Source organism: Pleurodeles waltl, chromosome 3_1, assembly GCF_031143425.1.
Source record: "Pleurodeles waltl isolate 20211129_DDA chromosome 3_1, aPleWal1.hap1.20221129, whole genome shotgun sequence".
NCBI classification, from domain to species: Eukaryota; Metazoa; Chordata; class Amphibia; order Caudata; family Salamandridae; genus Pleurodeles; species Pleurodeles waltl.
The window spans coordinates 528,881,361-528,894,296 of NC_090440.1; the positions used below are offsets into that span (position 1 = coordinate 528,881,361).

Consider the following 12,936-nt stretch of genomic DNA (forward strand, 5'->3'; position numbering starts at 1 on the left):
GTGAATGGAAAGAAAGCTTTACTAATACATCTATGCATTGTTGGTCAAGAAACTACAACCGAGATCTTACAGAAAGGTGCTGTGCTGCCACACAAAATAAAATTATACCTTATACGGAGTGTTAATGCTGAAGATGGATTCAACCAGGTTTACAAAGCACAGTTAAAGAAAATTATCAGATACCAAATAACGCCGCGAGGCAGAGATCAATGAGGTGTTTGAAATACAACCTGAAGTGCAAAAAGAGTAAAAGAGATGACTTACTGAGCCCGCTAAAGAGTGTCATTGTGCCGCAGCAGTCACCGAAATGCTCAAGAAGAAGTGCTCTGGGTTGTGCTTGCGCAGCTGTCTGTACCCGAAGTGGTTGCTCATCAAGCTGCCAATTAGGGCTCAGAACAACTTCATAGGTGTTCCAAGAGAAAAAAGATTGAAGGTAACAGTTGGATCTGTGAAACTTGAAGAAGACAACTAAGGAAGAAGATACCGCTCCCAGTAACCTTCAAGACGATCCTGAGACTTACAAGTCAAAAAACTTTTAAAAGGATTTGCACAAACATGACCATTCACCAGCGTCAGGGAGCGCAATACTCTCAACATCAGTGAGTTCCCCATTGATGTACAGTGCTGCCACTTTCTTAAACCACCACCATTCCATACTGCAAAAAAGAAAATATTGGCGATTGATGGACTGCATGGCTAGAGACCTTTGATTCATTGATGCACTTGAAGAATCTGATAACATGAAGATTATCGAATATCTCAAAAATCTGGTTGGTGATGGTGTGCAATCATAAAGAAGATGCCAAGAACTGACAAAGAAGTCACATACAGTCAGATTAAGAATGTGTTGAATCTCAAGTTGAATGATATGTTTTCAGTCAAGAAGGTCAAAGAGTTGGTGAAACAACTGATGAAAACATGGAAAGACACAGTACACTCATCACACACTGTAAGTTCAATTAATTTAATGACAAAAAAGCCATGCAGTTTAGAGAGATTGATGGATGCTTGTCCATTTCAGTCAGACGACGAATGTTAAGAGAAACTCTTAGTTTGGAGCGAGTATTGATGGCTTGCAGAGCTGAGGAAGGTGCTGAGGGACAAGCTGCCGACATGAAGGCCGGAGGTGCCCACAGTGAGTCACTCATGAGTGTGAAAAGTAATTCAAAACAAAAGACTGAAGACACAAAATGATGTCTACATGCAAAAAGAAGTTGTGTTTTAGATGTGGATTTGCATTTCCACACGAAGGAAAGTGTCCTGCTATTGGTCAGATATGCAGTGGCTGTGGTAAAGAGAACCATTTTGAGAAGGAAAAAGAAAGTGTGTCACAATGCGAAATGGCCACCAGACGTCACAGAAGCAACATTCAACATGCGCCCACACGGCCAAGTGCCAACATCAGTTGAGGCAAATAGATACTAAACAAAGTCGAACATCATCTAAATCATTGTCAAACATTTCTTCTGCCTCAATAATAAGTGAAAGTGAAGGAAGTGATTGTGCCATGTCAATGCTTACCACAGAAAAACGTGCACATGTTGGACTGGTTGCCTGTGAGGAGAAAAAGTTAGTCAAAGAAAAGTCAACATGTCAAAGCAACAAAATCATACGAACACTGTCCAAAGATTACATTGAAAATAAATGGATGTTCAGTTCCTTTCATTATCAACAGTGGTGCATTGATAAATATTATGCCTGAAGTGAAGTGCAATGAACTGTCTCCATTACTGGAGCTTTCACCGTCAAAGCGCACACTTGGACTGCATCGAAGTCGAGGTTCGTTTGTTGCGACAATGAAAAATAAGAATAAAGTACAAGCACCGATCCATGTGCTACAAGGTGAATCACAGCATAAATGCTTATCACAAAATAGTAAGTCAATTTCCTTCATTGTTTCATGGTTTAGGAAGGTAAAAGACTATAAAAGTAAAGCTGCAGGAACATTACAACCTTTTCTACTGCACAGGTTGATTTGTTTAGATACAAGAAACTTAGTTTACCTTTGTCTGCAGGACGTTTCTAAGACGTCATGCGGCACATCATACAACCTATTGCGAATGCATTCATTTATAGTGATGGCATATTACTTTTTGAAGCTACACAGAAGAAGCACGAAAAAAGCCCTCACAAGTAGGTCAGCTGTGATGCAGGTTTAACCTTAAATGCAAACAAGTGTGAGTTCAGTTTGACAAAATTGAAATTCTTTGGCCATATCTTTTCTGATGTGAGTATGATACTTGATGCTGCAAAAGTTCAAGCTTTAACAAATGCTGAACCCCCCCTCCCATAAGATGTTTCTATGGTTTGTTCTTTTTTTTGGAATGGCCAGTTACTGTTCAAGCTTTGCCACTGTTAGTGCTCCATTACGAGAGTTAACTACGAAAAATGTTTCTTTTACATGGTCGCGAGAATGTGAAAAAAGTTTCGAGATAATCAAATACGCTATTGAAAATGGTACAGAAATGGCATATTTCGATCCAAAGCTTGATACAGAGATAGTGGTTGACGCAAGACACCATATTGTGGCCTATGCTAGTAGAAGTTTGTGTCAAACAGAATGTGCTTACTCACAGCCTGAGAAAGAAAGTTTGGCTGTGAGCATTTCCATGTATTCCTATACGGAAAGCCTTATATGCTGGTGACTGATCATCAGGTATTGCTGATCATCTTCAGCAATCCAGTGGCCATGATGCCTCCATGGATTGAATGATGGGGACTACGATTGCAAGAGTGTGATTATACAACTGTGCATCGAGAAGGAAAAGATCAAAATCCTGCCTACTACTTTTCGAGAGTGCCTATCCAAGGTCATGGTACTCCATCTAAAACGGCTGAAGCCTACATCAATTTTATGGACAAGTCAAGTACACCAGCTGCTATGTTCGTTAGCCCAGATTGTCATTCCCACAAGCCATGATGGTGACCTACTGATATTAAAAGACATAATTACTCATCAGTCATGGAATAAACACTTTCAACCTCTCAGTAATGATGGTGAAAATTGAAAATACAAAAATGTCAAAGATGAATTGTCCATAACTCAGGAAGGAGTTATATTGCGGGGATTGAGGATCCTGATTTTGGAGAGCCTACGACAAAAGGTGATCAAAGTGGCTCATGAAGGACATCTTGGTATTGCTGCTACAAAAAGAGCTCTCCAAGACCGAGTTTGGTTTCTATACTTAGATGAAAGAGTTGAAAACAAACTCAAGGTCTGCCACATATGCATTTGCCTGTCAACGAATACTCTGAACATGTCAGAACTCCCTAAACATGCTTGGGAGAGAATAGCCGTTGATTTATTTGGTCCATTTGATAATGGACACCATGGAATGGTGATTATAGATGAATATTCACATTTTCCTTTGGTGGAAGATCTTTCATCCATGACTTGAGCGAGTAATCGAAAAACTTGATGGCATCTTTGCAACATTGTGCATTCTAGCCATTGTAAAGTCTGACAGTGGTCCACCTTTCAACAGTAAATAATTTAAAGAATTTCTGGAGCATCTGAATATAAAGCATCAAAAGATCACACCCTTATGGCCACAGGCCAACAGACTTGTTGAGCATTTTAAGAGTACGCCAAATAAAGCAGTACAGCGTGCAACTCTTGAGAAGCGCAGTTTAAAGAGTGCATTAAATTCTACTTTACAAGCTTATTGTTCAACCCCCCATTCAACCACAAGTGAAAGTTCCTCAACTTTGATGTTTGGTAAAGCAATGGCAACCAAATCACCTCAATGGACCACAGAAAGAGACAGAAGTGAAAACATGATTCGTACAAGGGACTTGGGGCCACATGTAGGTAGCTTTTTCCATGTCGCAAACAGCAAATTTCACTGTTTGCGACATGCAAAAAGCACTTTGCGATGCACAAACCCAGTTTTGCGAGTCAGTAACCTGGTTACCGAATTGCAAAACCGGTTTGCGACTCGCAATTAGGAAGGGGTGTTCCCTTCCTAATTGCAACTCGCAGTGCAGTGTAGGATTGTTTTGTGACTGTGAACGCGGTCGCAAATCAATCGCAGTTTGCACCCATTTCAAATGAGTGCTAACTCATTCACAAAAGGGAAGGGGTCCCTATGGGACCCCTTTCCCGTTGTGAATGTCACTGTAAACATTTTTTCAGAGCAGGCAGTGGTCCTACGGACACTGCCTGCTCTGAAAAAATGAAACTAAAACGTTTCATTTTTTGTTTTTGTAATGCATCTCGTTTTCCTTTAAGGAAAACGGGCTGCATTACAAAAAATAAAAACTGCTTTATTGAAAAGCAGTCACAGACATGGTGGTCTGCTGTCTGCAGCAGGCCACCATCCCTGTGAGGGCCGCCATTCGCAAGGGCGTCACAAGTTTTGACCCACCTCATGATTATTCATGAGGTGGGCATTTGCGACCCCCTTGCGAATCGCAGATGGTGTCAGGGACACCATCCTACATTCAGATTTGCGACTCGCAAATTGCGAGTCGCTCTGACTCGCAATTTGCGGGTCGCAAATCCGATATTTCATACATGTGGCCCTTGGTTCACAAACAGAAAATTAAAGTTTATGCATACAAGAGTGCTCATTCAGAAAAGGAGATTTGGTGATCACTTGACAGTTACGCAAAAGAATATCCGATGCTTCTTATGATTCTGAACCTTTCCAAATAGTGTCTACCAAAGGACACATGGTGACTGCCCAGCACCCTGGGAAGTCTATTACCAGAGGTACTTCTTACTTCAGGCCTGTATTTCATTGATCTTCAACTCGAGATGGTGACAAAAAGACTGATTCTAAAAACTCACTGACTGTTGCTGATTCCTTACAATCTTTAGCAACCCCTGACTTTGACAAAGTGCCAAAAAGATTAATTGAAGAGATATAGTTGTACAATGTTTCTATATGTAGAAATTTGTGTATAGCAAATGATTTTCTAAAACAAATTGTAATTCTTCATTTAACAGAGGGGGCGATGTAATGTCTTGCATGATTTAGAACAGAACCTTGCAGGCTCCCAGAGAATCAGGGTGACGTAATCTCTAGAATAGAATAGAAAGAAAGCTTGGTTTAGAATGTTATAGTTCACAGGTACACGCAGAGGAATAGGCGTGAATTACAGCTCTGTGTTTGGCCTAGTCATTCAGCAGGTACCAGGCTGGGGAGGACGCTACACCACCCTACCCTCACAGTTGCATAGAACCACACTGCCTGTGAACACAACTCAGCGTGACCATTATAACCCCCGGGCTGTGACTTATTTCAAAGTATGCATTACAGAAGAGCAATACAATACGCAAAAAAATACAGAAATACTACAACCTGGAAAAAGCTAACACTTTTAGAGGATGCAAAATTAAGTAAAGCACATGAAATATAGACATGAACAACATTACCTTAATTTGTTTTGCACTTATTCTTCAGAAATAGATGTGTAAAGCTAAGGACACGAATACAGGGCCTGAAAGGAACATATTTCAATGTCAGTTTTTGATTACTGCTGGGTTGGAGACCCGGGGGACCCAGCCCTCTTAAAGGCTTGGGTGTGCTTCTAGTTCACATGTTGCGTGTTAAGTTTTTGTTTTAGCTTTTTTAGTTGTTCTCTTTTCATCTTTTCCATTGTTTTTTTTTTTTTTTGGCATATTGTTTGTTTCCTTTGTGCCACAAGATGGTCACCCAATCCAGGAACAGGTCTCAATTTGATGAACACTTTTACTGGTAAAATAACTAAGTTGGATGTCTAATACAGAGTTCTGTGTGCAACCTGCAGTTGTAAATTGAAATCTCTATGGAGCCAAAACTGAAATTCCTATTTCAAGCTCAAAATAATGAGTACCATTGAGTTGGGTAATTATAACACGTATTATATAATCACCAAAAGATTAGTGAGTTTATGGTGTGTGCTCGATTACTGACAGTAGAAGTGTTGCAAGGTCAAGTATTTGTTGGAAACTGCAGAACCTGTTGCTTTTGGGTGGAGTCAGTGATATATCAGATCCTCTGCAAGGTCGGAAGTGTGAGGGCATGGCACTGCTTAATTTGCATTAAAAAAAAAAAACAGAAAAGAAATTGGTGGAGGGCCCCAAAGTTTTTCTTAGAGGCCTGTCTCCAGCACTGCGGAATACTGTTTTTTTTTCTTCAAATACCAAGGTTGCCTAGGCTTGATTCCATTTCATGCCTCTCTTCCACTAGCCTCCACTGTCCTATTATCTCACTCTTGCAGGTTATTTTTCACCCCTGCTGTCTTACTTTGACTCTTTTTTCCTGTCTTTCTATTCCTTCCTCTTTCTCCCTTTCCTGCCTTCACCTATCTAGCTCTGGGTCAACTTCCTGGTCCCCCAAAAGTACCCGCAGTCACCGGCGCAAACTAACCACTATAGGGTCAGTCCCGGACCTGCCAATGAGTTGTTATGCCTCAATCCAGTATTTTACAAGTAATCAAGGCCACATCGAATAGTTAGTCTGCTGCAAGGAAGGTAAACAGTTTCTTAACACCAGGTGACTCTTTTAAAATTGTAAAGACCGAGAGAACACACGCCGAGACTAGGAAAACAAAATCGTAATGAATCTGATCCGTAATTCCATAACTGTCGTGGAACTAAATCGCCATGATGTCTCGGCCAAATAGGAGTCCCAGCTTTACAAAGTGATCACAGTGTAAATTTAATTCCCGTTTGAATTTATAATTATTTTAAATCATCAACGTTTAATAGGATGTACATTATTCATTTCCCTTTCTGTCTGCTTAGAGCCCGTACTGATGATGCAATTACTTGCCTTCATAGTGAAGGAAAGAAGTAGTAGCACTGATTTGAACGGTTGCATGTGCACTCCTCCACAAGGGGGCGCCTGCCCACTACCCTACCAACACAGCAGGAGCAGCTGTTTTGATTACAAGTTTATGCTATGTCCTAAGTGCCTGCCCAATTGCAAACTGCGGCCAAATCCTGATTTGGGTATAGTGTTTGCACCTAAATCACAATAACATGTTATGCTGTTATTTCGCACCCTGGAGCAGTAATCTGCCAGCACAAATTACTCCATGAATTACCTGGAAGAATTTGCTTGACGAAAATAGGCCCGAAGGAAGGAACTTGCGTGGAATCCAGGTGAAGTAACACCCGTTCCACCAGCTGTCGCTCGCTTTGACCTACGGAACTCTGAATTAGGAGGTAAAACCGCTGAGGGTAACAAGCATTGGCAAAGCCAGTAGGTCTCGCCTATGCAAGAGCTATTGGCTTTGCCAATATGTTTTAGTCATGTTGTACACCAGCGTGGCTGCTGTTCAGCATGGCTAAAATTGGTGTAGATGAGAGTGGTAGAGTCGAATGGCAGTGTGTAGTAGAGTGTTGGAATGGCATAGTGTGGAGTCGCATAGAGTGGCATACACTGTAGTGGCATAGAGTGGACTGGTGTAGAGTGCATTGGTGTAGGGTGTTGCAGAGGGCAGTGGCAATAAATTCAGCAGCATACTATACGGCGTCATAGAATGCAGTGGCGTAGACTAGAGTGGTGCTTAGTAGTGTATAGTGGTGCAGAATGGAGTTGCACAGAGTTGAGTGATACAGAGAGCAGTGGCACTGAGTGCATTTGCATAGAGTGCAGAGTAGAGATGAGTGGTATAGAGTGCAGTGGCGTAGAGTGCTGCAGAGTAGAGTATAGTGCCGTAGAGTGCAGTGGCATACAGTGCAGTTGTGCAGACTGGAATAGCATAGAGTGGAATAGTACCAGTGGCGGCCGGCAGCTTTAGGAGGGAGGGGGGCAGGCGGGACGCGCACACACATACACACACACACACTCATTCTTTCACACACAGACTCGCATGCACGCACATCCATTAACAACACTCATACCATTCAAACATGCACGCACGCACCAAACATTCATTTTAAAACATCACACACACTCATTCTTTCATACACGCACGCACGCACATCCATTAACAACATTCATGCCATTTGAACATGCACGCACGCACCAAACATTCATTTTAAAAGATCGCACACACTCATTCTTTCACACACACACGCACGCACGCACATCCATTAACAGCACTCATAACACTCAAACATGCACACGCGCACCAAACATTCAATTTAAAACATCACACACACACACACACTTATCTTCAGCTTCCAGATCCCAGGAGGGCTGGGACTGCTGACTTCCCTCATTGGCTGACCTTCGGTCAGCCAATGAGGGAAGTCAGCAGTCCCAGCCTCGTCACAGAGTGGGATGGGGTCAGTGAGACTGCTGACTCCACCCCACTCTGTGACGGAGTGTCAATTGGTGACTCTTTCCTCGTCACCAAGGGGAGGGCCTCGAGGCACATTTGCTGAGCCGAGGAGGTCACGCCCATAGGAGCTGTGACCTCTTCAGCCCAGCAAAGTTCAGCTCAGGCATCCAGGAGTGTGCGCAAATTGCGCATGTCTGCTCCTGGCTGCCTGAGCTGAACATGGAGAGTGTCTGTCAGGCTGACCTTTGTTCAGCCTGACAGACACTCTTCATGAGGGGCAAAAGGTGGGGGGCGTGGACCCACTGCCCTAAAGGACGGGCCGCCACTGAATAGTACAGAGTAGAGTGACGTACAATTCAGTGTCGGAGACTGCAGTGTTGCAGAGTAGTGTCGCAGTGGTGTAGACTGGCATAGAGTAGATTTTTTCAGTGTAGAGTCAAGTGGTGTAGAGTGGCGTGCTACAGGGTAGAGTGCAGTTGCGTAGAGTGGCATAGTGTAATGGCGTAAGTAGTGCAGAGTGCAGTGGTGCAGAGTAGAGTAGAGTGACGTTCAGTGGGTTAGGGTAGAGTGCAGGGGCATAGAGTTGAGTGTTACAGGGTAAAGTGCATTGGTGTAGAGTGTAATGGCATAGCATGCAGTGTTGCAGAGTGGCGTAGAGTACAGTGGCAAAGAGTGGAGTTGTACACAGTAGATTAGTGTGGCCCAGACTGGAGTGCTGTAGAGTGCACTGGTGTAGAGTAGGGTGGCGAAGAGTGAGTTGTCATAGAGTAGAGTGGTAAAAGGGTAGAGTAGAGAGGCGTAGAGTAAATTGGTGTAGAGTACAGTTGCGTAGAATGGAGTGATGCTGAGTGCAGTGGTGTGGAGTGGTGTAAAGAGGAGTGGTGCAGAGTAGACTGGAGTGGTGTAGGGTGAAGTATTCAAGGTGTGGTAGCATAATGCCATTACATGCAACATATTTTCAATTGAAACGACTATTACATTTGCACAGACATACAGTTTAACTAATAAACTATACAGTGCATGGACAAAAATGTGTTGAAATTGCATCACCTAGTGTAAAATGTGTTTTAATCATAGTAAAGTATTTGTTTCCAACACTTCAGAAATAATAAATAATGTGCTTCATTTGTGTTCCTAGTTCTGATATAATCTGAAATACTTGCATAGTTCATTTAAATGTTGTTGATGCTAGAAAAAAACCTCTTTCCTACCCCCAGTATCCAGCAAGATTGTCTCACTTTAAAGTCATAGAAAGAAAAGTAAAAAAGTGCCCTTGGAAGACAGCGTCTGACATTTCTCCTTAGTCTTTGAATGAACATATATGACAAGATAAGAACCAGATTTACAGGCCTGTTTACGGAAGGGGAGTCATCAGAAGGATGTAAATAAGGTTTGGGTAACTGCAGCTCAACAGCCTAAAACAAATAAAGCCAGCAATGAGAAAGCAAGAAAATATGAGTTACAATTCACCAAGTCAGTGGCAAGCAACAAGCATAATACATTCCTAGGTCAGCTTTCTGAATGGCCCTAAGATGTCTTTGGCAACCAGACAGCTCAGCTGTCTGGTAGGCTGTGACCTAATAAAAACCATACAGTGTGATATTGGTATTTTCCTAGGCAGTTTTACCTCCTTTCATTTGAGCAGACCAGGAATGAGGGTTTGTGACTTCTTGTTTCATTCAAGCAGACCTTGTAGCACTCATAAAATCTGGATACTATTTTTGGGGACTAACCTAAAAAAAAACTGGTTGAAAGCATATCATTAAATGAACAAAAGATCTGCTGTGTCAAAGATGAACAAATTGTTGTTACATGAGGTCAACACTATTTTAGTAGACTATCAAATCCTTTTATATGATCTTCCATCAGGTTTTAGTCACAAATATATTCAGTAGGTTAATGTGTGTTTGAAATAATGACATACCTCTAAAGCCTGACAGTTAAGATTAGTATATTGACTCCTCGAAGTTTAGAGAAAAAACCCTGTTTGAAAGATGTGACGATTCAATTGCCGTTATAAATATACCTTTTGAATCCATTGTGTCTATGTAAAGTCCACAGTCCCAATTAGCATATTTTGATCCCACATCTATAATCTTGAGATCACATGAATTGAGATAGTTGTGGAAAAAGCGACCATAAATATAGATGTTTATGTCAGTATGTCTTAAATACACTGTAATGTGGCTGTCAGAAAATATCATATACCACATAACGCGGTGTTACTCCGCAGTGTTGCTTTATTCAACATTTTTCCAGATTGTGAAGTTTGGCATAGTTCTTTTCTGGAGTAACACACTTTTCTGATTTTGTTTTTGCAGCAGGATTTCTCTTTCTCATTTGAGAGGAAGGTTTTAGATTGGGTGCATAATACATACAGAGGGAAGGCCCCCGTTGAAGAGAGTGGAAACGTCGTGCCCTCTGCCCCTATGTGCCCACACGTCTTGCCAGACCCAGCTGAGAACGACGACAGCAGCAGCACTTCAGAGGATACAAAGTGCCATATTCCGAAATGCTCCGCTTCTCACCACCGTTCTCCACTGACAGTCCGGCGGTGCCGGAGCTTGAGCGCAGCAGATGTGCAGGTCAGCCGCAAGCGTGGTATATGGATGCTGCCAGAGTGGGGCAATGAGACCGGCTACTTCGAGGAGGATGGCTACTCGGAGGATGATGAGTATTCCTCATCTGAGGAAAGCGACAAGGATGCCCGGAGACTCCACAGCAGCAAAGGCCTAGGTAGAAACACCCCCCAGAACCCTAAATTTGTGCCAAGCCGGCCAAAGACCTCCCCCTTCATGTTGAGCCCTCCTTCCAAATGCCGTTGCTGCCGACAAGAGAGCATCAGCTTAATAACTGTGTCAAGCATTAACAAGCGAAAGTCGATGGCCCTCTTCACCAATGCCAAGAACAAACTGGAGGGCGCAAGCAGAATGCTCTCAGGTCTCGTGCACCCCCTGAATTGCTCTACATGTGGCTTATCCCACATAAACGGGAGTCCGCCCCATCAGCACAGCAGGAACAGTCGCCACCTGCGGTATGGACATGCTTCAGAGCAGCTGTGGACTGGGAGCCTGATGCCATCACCGCCGCCTTCTTGCCAGAGCTCCTGTTGCTCCAAGAGGCCAGCCAGCACAGGGTCCATCCCTCCCATACGGAACCACAAACCCACCATTGCGGTAAGGAGCTGTCCTTGTCCACGTGAACCAAGTAGGTCTTGTGGTTTATTAAAAGGAGGGAACCAGTGCAGAACCTCCCACTAGCAGAGAGTTCTAGTCCTGAAAGTCCTCACGAGAACGATTTGATGAATTAAAACAATAGTTGATTTTCTTTAATGATGTATTATGATTCCAATATGAAGTTTTAGTGGCGATGGCCATCAATGAAACTCTGTTTCAAGATCTGAGATTTGAAGCACCTGCACTTGGAGCGAAGAAACATATTAGAAGGTTGGGGGCAATGTGTGTGGTGGGTACTTGTTATGGGAGCACTATTGGAAGCCTCATACTGATGATTGTGGGTGTTCTGCCAAGCTGGTTGTGCATAAAATGAGAACCATTCGGACCGAGGGTCAAATTGAGAAAAATATGCGAAAAATATGCGAAACTGAAATTCTGCCTTCACTTGTGGACAGTATTTTAAGTACAAAGAAAAAGTTCAGCAAATATTGGCTTGAATTTGTGTTTAAGTTGAGACCCGCTCACTGGAAAAGTAGGTTCGTGTTTGTTAACTGTTTTTAAGGTAATCCTCACTTTTTCCCATATCTATTATTCTGAGAAAAGACCATAAATACAGAGGTGCTTTGTTGTATTTCAGAGGAAATCAGGTCAACAAAACAACGGAGGAGAGGTCTAGCTTGCAGGGGAAAATAACAGGTCGAGGGACACCTGTATCTGCTGGTTCTGTCACTTTTCATCAAAGCTTCTGGGCTTACTTCAGCCTAAATAAGGTGTGTCACCCTCAGTTATAGCCCAGTTTGAGAGCCAAGATTGTTTCTCAGTCTTACTGATATAATCGCTGCTTTTTTTGTTAACGGCAACAAAAAGTACTCACTGACAGCTACAGGGACCTGCGCTATAAATGAATATGGAGGCCCCTCTGAACGCCAGAGTGGCTAGTGAGGAGTCGGTCTTGTCAGACATCACCCTCTGCCACACTGGCCGTTCAGAGGCACAGACCAGTTGAAACATTTCTAGATTGTTGCAGATGGGCCAGGCGCCTCTGTCCACAACTGACAAATACCAGACATTGAAAAACATTTTAACACAGACAAATTGTACCCGTCTATAAAAAATATGCCCAACACTCAGTGAATGAGAGACATTGCCCTAGCTGAAGAACAGACCTAAACACACAATGATGGCAGCCACAGGATGAAGCAAACTGGTCTGCAGTGGAATCCTCAAACCAGTAATGAGAGGTATCCAACTGCATTAGTGCTGCACGACCCTAACGATGGCAGAATGTGCATTATACACATGGCTCTAACATAAAATAACAAGTTAGTCTCCATTCGGATGGCAGTGCACCTGCAATGTCCAGTGAAGAGTAGTTATTGATTTGATATGACTGTTTTGTGGCTTCTTCATTGCTTCGTGTAGGGGTTTTTACCTGCGACCTCCTTACTGATACGTATAAAAGCACTGTCTTCAACAAGTGTGATTTATTACTGCTGAGCTTGTTTCTAAACAGCCCCAATGTTGTACGATAAGAGCTGAG

The 12,936-nt window shown here is 42.8% G+C and overlaps 1 protein-coding gene across 1 annotated transcript in view; it reads left to right on the forward strand.

Annotated features, from left to right (window-relative positions):
* Positions 1 to 12,936, forward strand: part of UBAP1L (ubiquitin associated protein 1 like) — a 94,190-nt gene that overhangs the window by 43,364 nt on the left and 37,890 nt on the right. The window contains exon 4 of the mRNA XM_069222821.1: positions 10,542 to 11,396. Coding sequence (XP_069078922.1) covers positions 10,542 to 11,396 — 855 coding nt within the window. The remainder of the gene's footprint in view (positions 1 to 10,541; positions 11,397 to 12,936) is intronic.